Raw genomic sequence first — 16657 nt, 5'->3', positions numbered from 1 at the left:
CGGGACTGCGATAGCACGACAAGCTTTACTTTAGAAAGAAAAGAGGAGTCTAAATGGGGGCAAGTTCAAGATGATTTGTTAAAGCAACTTCGGGTTAGTAAGAGTGATGAAAGAGAGTTTGAGTTTCCCATTAAGTTAGGAACAATCTTCTTTGACTATGAGTTGAATTTACCCCAATAAATTGAATTTGAATTGGATTGGATTGAGTTGTGTTGTGTTGTGTTTAGATTGAGTTGGTGTTATGATTGGATTGATATTGAGTTAGGTTTAGTTTAGTTTACGTTGATATTAAGTACTAACCCAAACTAACCCAATACTAACCCAATACTAAATTGAGTACTAAGTTGAGTTTGGTTTAGTTTACGTTGAGTTGAGTTGAGTTGGTATTCAGCACTAAATTGAGTACTAAGTTGTGTACTGACTTAAACCAACTTAATACTAACTTAAACCAACTTGATACTAACCTAATACTAAGTCGTGTACTAAGTTGAATGGGGAATGGGGAATGGGGAGTGAATTTGATTTTGATCTTGGAGATGGAATAAGTATCTGAATGGGAAGAAAATGGACGGATTAGTATTGGGTTGATAAAGTAATAAAATGGAACATAATGAATGGGTGTTAAGATGCGTACTATATGACGATTAAACAAAAGAGTCTAAAGTATATGCTATTTATATATGGATACATGTGTTGGTTGCTTAGTGGGTGGAAGTTGCGTTGGTGAAGTATGTGAGGATTTCTTGTTTGAGCGAGGTAATAGGGACTATTTTATCGATGACCTTCATTTTGAGCATGCGGGTGGCTGTGTCATGTAGGGCACAGAACTTATGCCCGAGTCTCATTTTGGTCGCATTGGTGATCGGGGCTTGGGATCGAGTTAGAGTAGCTTCTATTTCTGGTTGTTTGAACTTGACTGTAGCTAGGCCGTCGGGGTGCATGACACTGCCGGTACCGGTGCTGTGCGCGGCAAAGAAGACCTTCTCGCTGATACGCTTATCAAAAACAACCCAGGAGCCGCCACGTAGTTCGGCATTGGGGCCGAGATATACAAAGATGGGAACTTGTGCTTCTTCCATGCTGGTGACTATTGCGGCGCCGTGCTGAAGAGCGCCTTCAAACATGTCAAGATGGCCGGCTGTAAATCCACGCCAGTGCACGAGCATGAGAATAGGAAGACCTTCAACCGAGAACTCTTTGATGGCCTGGGCGATCTTCTTGGATGTTTCCGGTAGAAGTACGTTTTGGGTCCAGATGATTTGCTGGCGGGAGTTGGAAGGAATTTCGGTGGTCACTGTGCTTGACCGAGGGAAGACAACGCCATAAGAATGGCCATTCATTCGAGCTCGACCGGTTTGGACGTTCGGGGCCCATTCGGATAAGTACTCGATAAAGGAGTCTTGGTCGGAAAGAAGGGCAATGATTTCTTCGGGAGTGAAAGATTCCCGGGTTAGATTTGGATTAGTATTGAGTGAGGTGTTGGTGGGTGAGGTGCTAGTGGGTGAAATAGAAGTAGTGGTAGTGGTAGTATTGAGAGGTCTAGAATTGACGGCTGCGTTTGGTATAAGAGCAGTTGGGAAATGGCGAGTAAGAATGAACTCTAGCCATTGGAGAATTTCGTGAATACCTTCGGTTTCGGTCTTTACAACCCGATGGACTGTGCCGTTTTTGGTAAGAATATCCGGGCCGCCGATTTGAAGATTGTTGGTGTAAAGAGTCTTCTGGAGCAGCTTATTAAGGGCTTGGAATCCGGTTAAAATGATGGGGGCCGATTGCTTTTGAATGACTCGGCCGCCAAGCCTGGCGAGATAGGCACCAATACCGACGGCACGTCCGGTGGCATAAGTAATGGTGGGAATGAGTTTGTGGATACGGGACATTGTTTTGGCGATTTCGGCGGAGTAGGAGAGGTTTTCTACGCCCATTCCATACTTGCCCAGGACTCCAACTATTTCGTAAATCGTTGTTTGGTCGACTTGTTTAGGAAGTACTTCAATCTCGTCTTTCTGAACAAGATTAGTGTAGTCGGCTTCTTCTAAATAAAGTGTATCGGTGGCCGGGTTGTATTTCATGATTGGCTTGAGACTTTCCATGACTTCAATTTTGGCGCCGGAATTGCTGGAGATGTAGATAAAGGGAATTGAAAGGGCTTGGGCTCGAGTAGCACACTGTGTAAAGAAGACATCTTCGTTAATGGAAAAGGCGCCATAATTATCGGTGATGTCGTTTGCAACTAGAATGAAAAGAGGAAGATCCGCCCCTCGTCTAGTGGCCAGCCAAGCTTTCATGGCACAGGATTCCTGGGCCTTGATCTCTTCAATGCGCGCATTTGGATGCATTTCGCGTAAGAGTATGTCTAATAAGGAGACGAGGTCGTAGATATAGGAAGTGTCTAGGGAGAGGGCTTGTTTGCGGCGAATCATAAGATTAGATAGGGTGCCATCGGAATTAAGAGGATTGTCTTGGTGGGTAGATTGGGTTAGTACTTGGGCGTTCTTGATTTCAAGTGTGTCGATAAGATAGAAAACTTGCTGGTAGTTGATAAAGAGAACGCACTCTTTGAAGCCTCGGTTGGTGGATAGTCTTAAGAAGACACACAACTCGTTAGTGGGCTGTTCGGATGGTGATGTTGTGCTGGTTGAAGTAGTGATAGTGGGCGGGGTTAATAGTTGGTTTTCGTCTTCAGATAAGATACTGCCGCTGATTGTAATACTATTGAGGAAAAAGTCATCAATGGGGTAGGTTTGGGGAATGATTTTGGTTTTGAGATAATCGGCAAGAGCGGTCTTAGTCAGGGCAAGAGGAGCTGATATCAAAATAGAAACATCAAGAAGAGCATTGGAACCTGAGAGTTTGTAGGCAACTCTTATTTCTTGCAATAAGGTTGCGAAAGTCTCAGCTCCGGCCATGAAGTCCTCGGGAGTAAGCATGCCATGAACCCGCACATAGTGCTCGGAAGTGTAAAGGAAGACTTTGCGGGCCCAAAAGACACCGAAGAGTGAGAGCTTGGGCGTGCTGGGTAGAACTACTCTTTCGATTTGAGCGGGGTCTAGTTCGTCATAAAGGACTAAGTGCTGGCCGTCTTTATGGGTTTGGTAGCTGATGGAAAGGTCTTCATGGACTTGGATTAGGATGGTGTTTTTGAAGTACTGAGTATCGACGGCGGATGGATATGGTTGAATTAGGAAGAGAGCTTGATTGGGCGGAGTTTCAGTGTAGCTGGTAGTGACTAGAGCTTGTGTGGATCTCCAGTAGAAAGAAACTCCTCCCTTGTCTTCGGGTGAACCCTCTTGTTGGAAGACCTTCTTGATCCAGAGAATTAAAGCTGATTGCTGATACTCGGCTAGTAAAGAAAGAGCTATAATAATCTCAGTAGGTAGTTGTAATGCTTCCTTGCTGAGAAGATAACTGTTTCCTTTTTGGGCTAGTAGGTTTTTGGTTTGGCTAAGCAGTGTTCGTCTTTCTTGGGCTTCAATTAAGACGGCAACTTGTTGGAGCATTGAGAGTAGAGTGGCTGAACTGGCCCTTGATTGTGTGCTAACTATGTACCTGGCTTGCACAACGGCTTGGTAGTTGAGTTTTATCTCGGTTTTGGATTCAATCAGGCGCTTAAGTGCTTTAATCAAGTAGTTGTCCAGATCGGCAGTAATGGCATGGGCAGGTGTGTGCGAGTACTGCTGAAGAACAGCAGCTAAACTATCAGCGGTGTAGAGAAGTAACTCACTAGGAATAGAATATTGGCTAAACAGGTTCATGGTGAAGTCTTTCTGAACATTAGCATACTCGATAGCTTCCTTGTAGACTAAAGTATCTTCTTCACGTGTCTCACCATGTATTTCGGCAATAGTCTGGCCAACCTTAACTAAATCGCCTGGTTGCACCTTCTCCACTAAAGTTCCCTCTCTGGGGGCTCCACAACGAATGATGTTCTTCATACTCTCAATTTCCACGAACTCTTCGTTCTTCTTAATTGGTCCTGATTTGAGAAAGCGGACAACTCGGCCGAATAAAGTGGACTGGACACTGTTTCCACTCTGGCCCATTAAGAATATATGGCTCTTGCCTTCACAGATCAGTTCAGAGGCTGCTTGTGTTTCCGAGAAGTAGATGGTTTTTGCCTCACCTTGGTTGGTTTTGATGCGGTACTTTGTTTTGGCGATACTTATGATCTCCAGAACAGAAACACTCTGATTGATGCGAATGGCATAGGTGATAGTAGATTTAGTCTTATCAATCATTGAGACTGCAGCAGTTACCTCTACTCCACACGTTTTAAACACAACTGAAGCTTGGCTCTGGCTGGTTTGGTGGGCATAGATAGCTACAAAAGCCAGGAGATAAAAGGGATCCAAACTATGTGTTTGTACCCAGCTTTTCCGAAACTCTTCTGCATACTTGGTATTGTGCTGATTATCTCTAAAAACCTCACTAGAAATCAGATCAAGCAAGAAATGGTTCAGGTTCTTGGCCTCGCCAGAAATTCGAATGGATGAAAGCACCATTTTCAATGAATCAATCGCCTCCTCACGAGTAACACCTATCCCGAACACGTGGCCAAACTGTGAGTCGTTATACGGCCCAATTTCACCCTTGTCCACGGCAAAGTACCCAACTGTGCCCGAAGGAAAGACGGCCGAAACAGAAACAGAGCCCGTACTCGGTGCAAACTTGTTCTGGGCACACTCCGCCACTACTCGAGCGGCTACTACATGCCTTTGTTCAGTAAAGTTCCCCAGTAGTCCTTTCTGCTTTATCAGCGCGAGTTTGGCCCCACAGCCGATCATCCATTGTACTGCACACAAATTAGCTCCTCCAATCAGCTCAGTTACAGTATGTTCCACTTGTAGTCGCGGATTAGCCTCAAGAAAGTACATTTTCTTATCTTGTCGGTCATAAACAAACTCCATGGTACATACACCCTGATATTCTGATTTACGGATCAATATTTTTGATTTTTCTCTTATCTCCTTTAAGACTTCTTCGGAAATATCAGCCGGTCCCTCTTCAATCAGCTTTTGGTTCCGGCGCTGCACTGTACAGTCCCGACTGGAAAGTACTTCAACATCTCCACTACTATCCGCTACCACCTGCAACTCAATATGCTTAATATCAGCCAAGTATTTAGTCAGAAAGACGCGTTCCGAACAGGTCTCTTTTTTAACAATTTCAATAGCCATCGCTAAATCATCTTCCTTTTCCACTAGTCTAATTCCTTTCCCGCCCCCTCCTTCAGGTGTTTTGGCCATCACTGGATACTTTATCTCCTGGCAAAACCCAACGGCCTCACTAAGATTCACCACCTCCATCCAGGGAATGCTTTCCACTCCCGATGCATCGGCTAGTTCATTGGCTGAAATCTTCCCACCTACAGCCGCCATAGCAGCCGCTGATGGTCCTAAGAACAACAACCCATACTTAGTACATGCCCTTGGTAGTTCTGGATCTTCAGAAGCATGTCCCCAACCCGGCCAAACATATCTACAACCAAACTGCCGCGCCAATTGACAAATAACCTCTGGGTTTTTAAAACTCGCTCTAGGATCTTCCTCTTCCACCTCCGCATAGTCCGTAAGCAGATCAAGATACTTACTCTCCCCACTCCGATCAGAAGGTCGCGCCAAACCGTAGAATTCAAATAAACCCCGCCCAAACTTCCTAAACGAGAAGTCATTCATGGAAAGAATGAACTTCAAGGCGGCCAACGAATTATTGGCCACGAATATCCTATGTCCATCATAAACGCCCCCAAGATCGCTAATAAACTGCTCTATCTTTTGACTCCTATCTAACATGGGTTTTAAATCACAGCAATTTATTTATTTGTTAATTATGGTCTTTCCGTCTATATTAGGCTAATTGCTAGCTGTAGTGCTGTAGGCCTTAGATTTTGGTATTCGTCCAAAATAGGCAGTGAATACAAAAAGTGATGTAGCCGCACATCTGAGCATTCCGCACATATCAATCAAAAGAGAGGCACTATTTCGGCCATACAACTCCAGAGCCACCAAACAAGCTTTCGCTATCCCATCTAAAAGTGCTGCCAGTCCAATCAACAAGCAAACTGATATGTTCCACTTGCAGATCTTAGCTGGTAGGTATCCTGCAATGCCTGCCGTTTGTTTATCATGTAGCAGCAGTGTACATGATAGAGCAGCAAACAAAACAATGACTCCATCAACCACTGCACTGAGCACATACAAAAGCATCCATCCGTAAACACCTTTGAAGCTCACCAGCATAAGAATAAAGAGGAAGGCCTGAATACAGCCTAAAGAGGCACAAGTCTTCCCCCAAGGCACCAAAACATGCTTATCTCCTACATAAGCATTCTGAAAACCCGCTAAAGCCAGAATGAAGAATCCAAGCATCTTTTGGAAGATATCAACCAAGGCTTCAATTTTGAGTAGGTTTAGATAGGCCGGTGGCAAATCAGCTTGAAAAATCTCGTACATTCCAAAGTAAGCACCTAAGACCGCTCCACTACTCCAGAGAAGAAAAAGGGAAGTGGTGATCACGGCCAAGTAGATACCGCTCTTATCTGCCTTAGATACCAATCTGTGCGACTTTTCTTGAAGTCGCTGGTGGGCTGAAAACCCAACAAACAGTGAAAGCAGCCCAAGTCCCGCCCCAACATCAAGTAGAAATATAACCGGGGTTACCCTTATAGACATGTTGCTGCGTTTTCATTCCATTATTAATACCCTGCGGTGTTTTAGGTCTGTTACAGATTAGAGTCTAGTGTATTTCCTTAATGCAGTCCATGATTTGTTGAATTCTGGGGATGTTTTGCATATGGCCAAGAACTCGGGTTTAGTGATCTTTTCGGCGGCTGCATGTTCAGGACCTTTAAAGCCCATCATTGCTCCGAAACTCTCTCTAAGAGTGCCAAAATCCGCTGGCGATAAATATCCTTTCTTATCTTGGTCCATATACTCAAAGATCCAGCTGGCATAATTATCCCGACTTTGCCGGCAGATAGTCATTGTTTCAACTAGTGCGTCAATTGTTGTCTCAGAAAGAGTCAAACTAAGCTGATTTGAAACACTACTTACTTCTCCTAGAGGGAAGATCTTCTTTAGCAGGACTGAAACGCAACTATCCTCTTTTGTTTTCTCGGGTTCATCCATTCTACTCTGTTTTTAATATGACGTGGCAAATAAATAGACATTATCCTGTTTGTTATGCAGAATACCCCTCGTGAGATAGAAGGGATACTTAAAGAAGAGTATAAGAAGTACCAAGTACGCACTAGCATTCATCATTGGCAGCTACGAGATATGATTACGACCACAACTAAATTTGGAGAAGTTGTTTATGCACATTCCAATACAATCAATCTTCTTAACACAGAAACCCAGAAGAGTCATACTTTAGTCAAGAACCTAGTGTTCAATCCAACTTCAATTTGCTATGGCCACGGGATGGTTGCAATTGGTGGACAAAGAAGCCAGCTAGTTATCAAAAACATTGCCACTGGAGCTGAAAAGCGGATTTGCACGGGCGGCTCCATTAACAATGGCGTGGAAATTTTCGATCATTTTGGTGATCTACGAGTGTTAGTTTGTAATAATGATGAAACAATTAAAGAGTATTCTTTAGGAGCCATGCGTAAAAGTGCCGTGCTAATGCACAAAGCACCTGTTAATAGTTGTGCAGTTAGTCCTGACGGTCGGTTTTTAGCAACCGTTGGAGATAATAATGATGTTAATCTTTTTTCGATAGGCCGAGATCGCTACAAGTTAAAAACAACCATGAAAGCCACTAATGATGCTTCTTTCAAAGTTTCCTGGAGTCCTTCCTCTACCTATCTAGCTGCCAGCACTCAGGACGGGTACGTCTGCATCTATGACATTCGCAATACAGCCAAAAAGATCTCTACTATTTCTTCAATGCAAAGCCCACTAGTTAAAGGTGCATGCCGCAACGTTAAGTTCTGTCCTAAAATCTCCATGGACCTACTAGCCTTTACCGAACACGTCTCTCATTTCACTTTAGTTGATACTCGTGATTTCACCAAAAAGCAAAGCATTGCCCTTGCCTCCCCAGAAACCGACCGCCATATTTCCGGCATGGCCTTCTCACCCTGTGGTGAGTCCCTCTTCGTCGGCACCGAAATGCTTATCTTTGAATTTGAAATTGACTCCCTTCGCCGCCGCCTGCACCAAGTAGTCAATGCCCATTGACTAAGCCCTACATTAAACATCTCATTGAGCACCACATTGAACACCACATCAAGCACCACATCATTTCCCCACATATCTCACTGCCACATCTCACCACTATCTCAATCAAATCTCAATCAAATCTAAACACCATCTCAATACCAATCCAAATCTTAACCCAATACCAATCCAACCAAATCTAAACAACAATCAAACACAATTTATTACTACCCCCACTCACACCAATCCAATCCTATACAAACTCAACTAAACTCAACTAAATCCTAACACAACCCCACTTAACTAAACCCAACTCAACTCAATCCAAACTCAATTCAGACTATACTAGACAAATGAATTTTTACCCTCCAATGACGCATTCTGGTGCTGAAGAAGAATTCCTATTAGAAACAGAAGAAACCAAACGTACTAAACTTACTGAAGGCGCAGTCGTCCTTCAAATGCAAACTGAAGCCGTTGATCGTCTTAAAATACTTGAAACTCGCAAGTTCAAACTCTCTAAAGTCCCAATCATCACTATCGGTGGCAGTAAAATGTGGGTCAATGGCTGGATAGCTAAAACTGCCCCTCTTAATCAATCCCAACCTCTCCCAACCCCAGAATCCGGCACAACCTGTGATATTTGCCAACGCGAGTTTTTAGATAAGCGCCGCCTAGCCATTCACAAGAACGTCCACTTAAAGACGTCATCTAAATCCTAAATTTTTCATGCACGAACTTGCCCAGGGAGTTACTATCAACTGTGAAATAAAAGCCAACTCAAAGAAACCCAATCTTACTTATGAAGATGGCCGTTTAATTATTGCCGTTCGAGCAGCTGCCATCGAGAATAAAGCTAATAAGGAAGTAATTGAGAGTCTGGCTGATTTTTTTGAACTAAAAAGAACACAAATAACTATTATTTCTGGACATAAATCAAAATCAAAAATATTACTATTTAAGGAAATAAGTAAAATCAAAATAGAAGATAAGCTTAGGACTTTATCAACTAACAACAACCAGCAATTTTTTCATGGAGACGAAAAAGTTTTATGACAGATGTGGTAAAATGCTCAAAGATATCGTTGAAAAACGGACTGGAATCAAAACTGCATGTTATAAAACCGAAATGCCCACTAAGTATATGGCCGTTCTCTCTAGTATCTTGCGTAGAATCACTGTTTTAGAGCGAGTTGTCTTTGGATTGCAAGCTGAAGTCCGATCAAAATGGATGGGAATGGTTCTTTGTCATGAGATCCTTTATGGGAACAGACGTGAAGCCTTGCGTTTCAACCGGAAAATGGTCCAGAAGGTTAAAGATGCCTATAAGGCCTTAGGTCTAGTTGAGAAGACTGAAGAACGAGTTAAGGAAAGTGTTTACATTCGTATCAATACTCTTAAGGCTACTAAAGAGTCTGTTTCATCTCTAGCTTTAAAAGATACTATAATTCCTGATGTTTATCAAGTTCTAGAACGAGTGAACTGGTCTAAACTGAAGAGTTATCAGAAAGGTTATTTCTTTGTTCAGGACTTATCTAGTTGTTTACCGGCTTATGTTCTTAATCCACCAGCTCAGAGTACGGTTATTGATGCTTGTGCGGCTCCTGGGAATAAAACCACTCATTTATCTATGTTAATGGGTGGAGAGGGGAAGATCTTTGCTATTGAGAAAGATACAGAACGATTTCAGACTTTACGTGAGATGATTGCTAAATCGGGTGCTGAGAATATTGTATCTATTAATGATGATTTTTTGGCTATTGATCGTAATCAAGATAAGTGTATTTTAGCGGCTACTCATATTTTAGTGGATCCTTCTTGTTCTGGTTCTGGTCTTCATCCTGAGGAGGAGAAAGATCTTAGACGGCTTAGTAACTTAGCCGGATTTCAGATTAAGATTCTGAGTAAAGCTCTTAAGTTTCCAGTGGTTAAACGAGTGGTTTATTCGACTTGTTCTTTGTTTGAAGAAGAGAATGAAGCGGTAGTGAAGGTGGTTTTACAAGCTAATCCTGAGTTTAAGTTGGAGAAAGCTCTACCGGCTTGGCCGCATCGAGGTTTACCTGGTTATGACTTTAGTGATAAGGTAGTGCGTTGTCCGGCTAATGAAGAAACACGAGGATTCTTCTTGGCCTGCTTTGTAAGAAAGTCATGAGTTGGTGTTGGTTGGTGTTAGTTGGTGTTGGGTTTGAGTTTAGTATTAGTTGGGTTTGAGTTNTGGTTGGTGTTAGGTTGGTATTGGGAATAAACTTAAAACACAATTGGAGTCTTCTTGAATTTAGAAATGTTTGGGTTGGGTTTTGGTTTTAGTTGGATTAGTATTGACTTTGGGTTGGTGTTTAGTTGGGATTTAGTTAGTGTTTAGTTGATGTTGAGTTGGTGTCGAGTTAGTGTTTATTAGTTGAGGAATGTATTGTAATATGTAGTATTATCGGATGAGTAGTATCTTGCTGGTACAAACTCAAGTCGATTGTTGGTGGTGCTGCTGGCTGGCAATCATATATTGATGTTAAGAATTCTTATTGGGTTAGTATAGATGTGTGATGAATGGTTTAAGGTCTTTATTTTGTTGATCTTATTTACATTTTGAGATGACGTCATTCTGTCTCAATGCAATCATATATTGTCTAAGTTGTTTTCTGCAGTCCGCTATTTAAACATTCGGATCACGTATTTATTGATTCGCTGGTCTATGTATAGATAGGAAATTTCCTTATTAGGTAGTTTTCTTCCCGCCTTTTAGAAACCGGGAATGTCCTTTAGGAATATACAACAGTCTAATAAAAGATAACAGTGTTCAGGCCAAGAAATGGTTTGATTGGGTTGGTTTGGGTTATTACTATATGGTCTGTAGTGAATGGATTTAGCGGTTAGTATTAAGCAGAAGGTAAGTAATTGTGTTGGTATTGTGTTGGTATTAGGCTTGTTAAATAGAAGGGGCTGTTGTATTGATATTGATTGGATGCTTGAACGGATGAATGGTTGGTTGGGTGGATGGATGAATGGTTGGAAGAGAGGCCGCTAAATGGATGATGATTGAGTGAAATCAAATTTCAAAATATCGGTTAAATTTCCTTTTTGGGTAATATTCTTAATTGGGCAAATTTACTTTTTTCGGAGTATGTTTGATCATATGATAAACGAACTTGTGTCTATCAATCTTTGGCGCTTTAAGAAATTTGGCCGTTGGATTGGAGTGTGCGTTTTGCTAGTTATCTTGACTGGTGCTAGTGAACCAGATGTGGGGGCTCTGGAATCTTTGCCGGATTCAAAAACAGTACATCTCCTTTTAGAGTCAATTGGATTTACCTTTGAGAATGGGAAGAAAAGACATGTTCCGTTGTTTAGTTGGATTAGACTTCCTACCCTTCCACCGATCGTGAATATTACGCCGCATGTATCTTACGAACAGCCAGCACTTATTGCAGCCGAGGATCAACCGCTGGCCCATGTTGAGATTCTTCTAAATACACCCACTTATGAAGTAGAATATCTTGATCGTGATATACGCTTTCAACTACCTAAATATACTGATGTGGAAGAAGCAAAGCGCGCTCTAGCAGCTTTGAGAAAGATTGCGGTTCTTAGAACTGATCTTATTCACATCACCTGCGCGGCTGGCAACCCAAAGTGCCACCAGATAAACCAGCAGATTTTATCTCGAGTTCTCAACATGGTTGATGTTGGCTTGATATTTATCCATTTATGCACTGAACTAGGCAAAGAAGAGTATGTCAGCCAGATCGATTTGGCCGCCTGCCAAGCAGAAGCACAAAACACACTGGAGCATGCTACTTATAAGGTAAAAGAACAGTTCTTCCTGTCGACTTTAGCGCACGATACGCTTCCAGATACTATTTGTCCTGGTATTACTATCTTGCGACCCATTTCCAATATTACTTTCTTAAATGGTCAATCCTATAATACTTCTTGTCTTAGCCAGTTATCTCTCGAAGCCAATTATACTCTTATCTTTTCGGTCTTGCCTAGGAATGCCAGTATTAATCTTAAGGTCCTCCAAACGTCTCCTTCCACGTGCAAACAGATCACTATTGAAAGTGATCCAGGCACCCAACTAGCAATATCCGGTCTTGAATCTGCTAGGGATAGGCATCCGCAAATATGTTTGAAGGCATCATGGGACCTTTTGCAGTATCTGGCCGTGAACAACGAATCTATAATCAGCGTTCATTCCATTAGTAAACTTCCAATTACCCAAGACTCGATGCTCGCAATGCTTCAGTCCACCCCAAACCAGACAGCTACACGGTCCCAAATCGATGCTGTTAACATCACTTACAGTATTGCCACTAAGATGCCATGTGGTCCTCTTGATTACTACAGACAAACATACAATTCAGAAACTCTGGCTAAACATGGCATTATAGTCAGCAATGTTCGGTTAGAATATGCAAAAGGACGATGCGACTTGTATAACACTTTAGAAGCGCTTTGTGGGCTTGATGAATGCTTGGTGGTACCCAACGTAATCGAAGATGAGGGTATTGTATGTTGTGGCGAGCGGCTGAGCCAGCCATGGAAACCTAAATGGGATCTTATTATTCAGCTTGATTCTCCCCACATTCCCGCTAGCATCAAGTACTATTACCAGTTGTGCGCCTGCTTCTGCCAGAATATACACTATCCCACCATCTATCTTAATGGAGCCAAAACACCAATCCAAAACCGGGTCGAAACCTGCATTGACATTCTAACTATCTTTCAGGGCATCACTGCCGATAAACTTTACATTTCTAATATCCGCAATACTGATGAAAAGACCTCAAAGTTCAGTGTAGCAGCTTTAAACTATAAGGCGGCCAAATACACTAAGTGGAACCTCAATGTCGAAACGTTAGTGCTAGATAATGTCGATGACCATATTATTTACTGGATGCTAGGCCACTACAACTTTACTAAGCGCACCGAGGTACATATTTTAAATGAAAGATTCACTAGCCTTGCTATCGCCCAAGTGCTTTCCCTTCCAGTAGGCAACCAGATTACAACACTCTTGATCAATGGCTTCGCCGGCTTAAATGAAGTTAAACACGCCAACAACCCAGAGGAAATCAAGGGATTCTCGCTCTTCAAATACATAGAGGCCAAACAACGAGAAGGCCTGACCATCAAAGATCTTGGTTTACACAAGCTGTCTTTACAAGTGAGCGATCAGGAATTTGAGTCATATCGTGGCGCCTTGTCAGTGCTTCTTCTTTCCTACGGTCTCTACCCATGTGAGATGCTATTTGACCAATACATTGAATTCGACTCTTCTACTAAAGGCATAGCACTGGATAGGACAAGGTTTACTCTTCGTGGTGTCACTTTAATTCGGATAAAGTCTGATTTCACCCACCGCCAAACTAAAGCCAAGGCCCATGCGCAGTCCCACCCTAACCCGCCACAGCAGAACCCAATGTCAAAGGGAACTGTTCTGGAGCTGGTCTTATATTTCTACGACACCCCACTATTAACCGAAGCTGATTTAGTAACTATTATTCGGTGGGTGGGTTGTCGATTTAAAGGCCTGGTTGCTTTGCGGTTAGAGAATAGTAACATGTCGAGCGAGGCGCGGGCTATAGTTGCTTCACGTCACTATTGGATTGATGGGCTGAATATGCTCAATAAGATTCAAATACAGAGTCCGAACTCAACGGCGCCATTTATTGAAATCCCAATTCAACTGTATCGCAACAGTCTTCTAGCGACTGTTTCTAACCCAGTATCCGAATTTACTGCCGTGTCACTTACAATGCTACGCCGGCTTTATAACGATCCAAAGCTACTCGAACTCTTCACTCCCGACCGCATTAACCACAGTGCCTCGTTTCAAATGATTCTAACCCAGCTTAGAGAGACTAAAGAAAGCATGTATATTGTGTGCTCGATTTGTTATAAGGATATTAGTGATCCACCAGTGGAGGAGAAAGAGGAAGATCTAGATACTAAGAAATCTGGCGATGCATTTGATTCCAAGTATAATTTCGCAACCCTTTGCTATCTTAAATGTAGACACCCACTCTGTGATAAGTGTGCGATTCGACTTCAAAGAGACATGGTGTACAACTGCACAAGTTGCAAACAAAAAGAGGCGTACGATAACATTCATCAGCTTTTAAGCATACCTTTATCTAATTTTGTTCTGGCCGAGGACAGCACCGACTTGCCGACAGGTAACATTGATTGGCTCAAAGACATGGCATTGCCTGATCAGCATGTTTATTTCTACCTTGCTTATCCAGATTTCGCCACCCTTTGCGCATATCTTGAGAAAGAACCAGACCAAGACCTTCGCCAAATCCATATCATTTGTGCAAATCTAACATGAATAAACCAGCGACTTGGCATTTATATTGTATTGAACATAGAGCACGCAATAGCTCTACAAAACCAGCATTATCTAAAACCATCCAATCGCTGCCTAGCTTGCCATATTTACAACTGAAAGATTGGCTGGCAGTTATAAACCAATTTGATTGGCGGTTATAGACCAATAGCTGTGTAAATAGAACAAATATCTGCAATCAGTAATTTCCTATGAGAGCAAAACTCAAGAAGCGTTTGTGTATTGTTGTTATAGTTCTAGCAATACTGGGAATCATTGGAATATATATACGTAGGGCGGAAGAGAAGGGAGAACAGAAGTTCTATCACGCATTTGGTTCATTAATAAGTAGGGCCACAGAGCGGTTACACAAAAAAGGTAAAGATGGCCGCGAATCATCGACCACGGCGCCCCATGAATCACAAACAACTATCCCTCAGACTTCAGGAACAAATCCGTCATCACCACCAGCCCATCCAGAGCCATCAGCGCCGCCCCTGGAAGAATTCCATCCGGAACCATCAGCACCACCTATGGAAGAAATGGATATGCCTGAGAATATTGCCCCGATTTCAAATAGCAGGTCCAATCAAAACTTCTATATAACCCTACTAGGTAAAACAAACATAAAATACACCGAAGCCGATGTTGATAATCATATCAACTCTCATAGAGCACCCGGCCTCTATCCCAAACTACCCCCACAAACCCCGGATAGTCTTTCAGGGATAAGAGTGTCTCTAGTAGAGAACCAAGAAGTGGCCCAGTTAAGTAAAACACTCGAATTCTGCAAGGCCTTAGGCAATCCTTTTACTGTCTTTTATCTGGATAATAGCAATATCCTGGCGCATAATGAGTTTATCACCAAGCTCAACGACCTTTTTAGTCACGGCGACCCAAGAAGCGATATAATAACCCTATCATTAGCACAGTGCAGTTTTACATACCAGTCCTTGGCCTTGGTACTTAGCACGATAAAGTTCGGCGGCTTAGAAATTGGTGGTCAAAGACTGATCTCAGGCCACCCAGTTGCCAGGCCCATGCAAACCAGCCAATACCTCAAATCCCTAACACTTCACAGCATGCCCCTACAAGATCTGTGGTCATTTGCCTCATGTGTTGACACTTCCAATCTATTATCACTAACCCTCCAAGGGATTAGTTTCGACAAATTGGACTCTTCATCTATTCCTAGTCACTTTATCTCCAAGCCAAGGAGAGTCTATTTTAACGATATTAAGGCTAATTCTGTTTGTTCCTCGATTCTCATTCCATTGGCTAATGTGCCCGATGTCAGTATATCTTTCGATGGCGCTATGCCTAGTGTTACTCCCTTTGCTGACGAAATCTCTCTCTTCTGCATTAGCCTTTCGGTTCCCTATCAGCTGATCCGTTCCGCTCGTCTTATTTTCTTATTAAACGCATCATTCATCATCACTGCAAATGGAGTTGATAGTGGCACTAGTGTTAGACCTAGTATGTCTTCCAATGACACCATTGTCTTTGAGTACACCGCCGCTAGCAAAACCCTACACTTAACCACCAAGATAGACAGCAATCTTATTGACAAACCCAACAATGCACCTCTATCATTCTTTAACATCAGGGGAGATGGCAAGAACGTTAATCTTTTTGTCTGGACTTCTAAAGAACAGGCTATTTCCAATGACGCCTTCAAAATGAGTCTTGAGAACATGGCTAGCATACTCGCCCATCAACTAACAACCCAACTCCACATCCAAATTGGAAACAAAGCCACGGCCAGTACTCATGACGTCGAGAGGATCCCTAAACTATTCGGCCATCTCCAAAAGCTTGCTATCGAGAATACGACTTTTGTTTTAACGCCCACCCAGCCCCGCAATACTCAGTTTGCACACGCACTAGCCCAAGGTAGATTTGTCTTTGCTGCCAAAACCACCCATGATGCATGGTCAGCGTATATCGAGAAGAACAAAGATTCTGTCTCCGACGCCGCAGTAAGCGAGTGGCTAAACAATAGCCCAACTAACAACACCTCAAACCTCAATCAGAAAATACAAAGTTCCACCATTAAGTTTACTCCTTTCTCTTAACTGACGTATGACGTAACATCTCATCATATCCAATAAACAACATTTGATTACTATCTATCCACTACAATTACATTAGACTCAATAACTATTGGCCC

The 16657-nt window shown here is 42.6% G+C and overlaps 9 protein-coding genes across 9 annotated transcripts; 6 read left to right on the top strand and 3 right to left on the bottom strand.

Annotated features, from left to right (window-relative positions):
* Positions 1 to 701: 701 nt before the first annotated feature.
* On the bottom strand, positions 702 to 5792 carry NEHOM01_1437 (acetyl-CoA carboxylase / biotin carboxylase 1; the record flags this gene model as incomplete). The annotated part of the gene is made up of 1 exon (XM_051490315.1): positions 702 to 5792. The coding sequence occupies one exon, from the start codon at positions 5790 to 5792 to the stop codon at positions 702 to 704; it is 5091 nt and encodes a 1696-aa protein (XP_051346275.1).
* A 60-nt stretch (positions 5793 to 5852) lies between these two features.
* NEHOM01_1436 (uncharacterized protein) lies at positions 5853 to 6671 on the bottom strand (the record flags this gene model as incomplete). The annotated part of the gene is made up of 1 exon (XM_051490314.1): positions 5853 to 6671. One exon carries the CDS (start codon positions 6669 to 6671, stop codon positions 5853 to 5855), a length of 819 nt encoding a protein of 272 aa, XP_051346274.1.
* Positions 6672 to 6728: 57 nt separating this feature from the next.
* Positions 6729 to 7127, bottom strand: NEHOM01_1435 (uncharacterized protein; the record flags this gene model as incomplete). The annotated part of the gene is made up of 1 exon (XM_051490313.1): positions 6729 to 7127. One exon carries the CDS (start codon positions 7125 to 7127, stop codon positions 6729 to 6731), a length of 399 nt encoding a protein of 132 aa, XP_051346273.1.
* Positions 7128 to 7181: 54 nt separating this feature from the next.
* NEHOM01_1434 (uncharacterized protein) lies at positions 7182 to 8183 on the top strand (the record flags this gene model as incomplete). The annotated part of the gene is made up of 1 exon (XM_051490312.1): positions 7182 to 8183. One exon carries the CDS (start codon positions 7182 to 7184, stop codon positions 8181 to 8183), a length of 1002 nt encoding a protein of 333 aa, XP_051346272.1.
* Positions 8184 to 8533: 350 nt separating this feature from the next.
* Positions 8534 to 8884, top strand: NEHOM01_1433 (uncharacterized protein; the record flags this gene model as incomplete). Its single annotated transcript, XM_051490311.1, has 1 exon — positions 8534 to 8884. One exon carries the CDS (start codon positions 8534 to 8536, stop codon positions 8882 to 8884), a length of 351 nt encoding a protein of 116 aa, XP_051346271.1.
* Positions 8885 to 8891: 7 nt separating this feature from the next.
* Positions 8892 to 9218, top strand: NEHOM01_1432 (uncharacterized protein; the record flags this gene model as incomplete). The annotated part of the gene is made up of 1 exon (XM_051490310.1): positions 8892 to 9218. The coding sequence occupies one exon, from the start codon at positions 8892 to 8894 to the stop codon at positions 9216 to 9218; it is 327 nt and encodes a 108-aa protein (XP_051346270.1).
* On the top strand, positions 9196 to 10314 carry NEHOM01_1431 (25S rRNA (cytosine2278-C5)-methyltransferase; the record flags this gene model as incomplete). The annotated part of the gene is made up of 1 exon (XM_051490309.1): positions 9196 to 10314. One exon carries the CDS (start codon positions 9196 to 9198, stop codon positions 10312 to 10314), a length of 1119 nt encoding a protein of 372 aa, XP_051346269.1.
* A 966-nt stretch (positions 10315 to 11280) lies between these two features.
* Positions 11281 to 14490, top strand: NEHOM01_1430 (uncharacterized protein; the record flags this gene model as incomplete). The annotated part of the gene is made up of 1 exon (XM_051490308.1): positions 11281 to 14490. The coding sequence occupies one exon, from the start codon at positions 11281 to 11283 to the stop codon at positions 14488 to 14490; it is 3210 nt and encodes a 1069-aa protein (XP_051346268.1).
* Positions 14491 to 14699: 209 nt separating this feature from the next.
* NEHOM01_1429 (uncharacterized protein) lies at positions 14700 to 16562 on the top strand (the record flags this gene model as incomplete). The annotated part of the gene is made up of 1 exon (XM_051490307.1): positions 14700 to 16562. The coding sequence occupies one exon, from the start codon at positions 14700 to 14702 to the stop codon at positions 16560 to 16562; it is 1863 nt and encodes a 620-aa protein (XP_051346267.1).
* Positions 16563 to 16657: the final 95 nt, after the last annotated feature.

The sequence above is a fragment of the Nematocida homosporus genome, assembly GCF_024244095.1.
Source record: "Nematocida homosporus strain JUm1504 chromosome Unknown 4480, whole genome shotgun sequence".
Classification (NCBI taxonomy): domain Eukaryota; kingdom Fungi; phylum Microsporidia; genus Nematocida; species Nematocida homosporus.
Note: the sequence above shows the minus strand (reverse complement) of the source record. Positions and strands in the feature narration are given on the sequence as shown.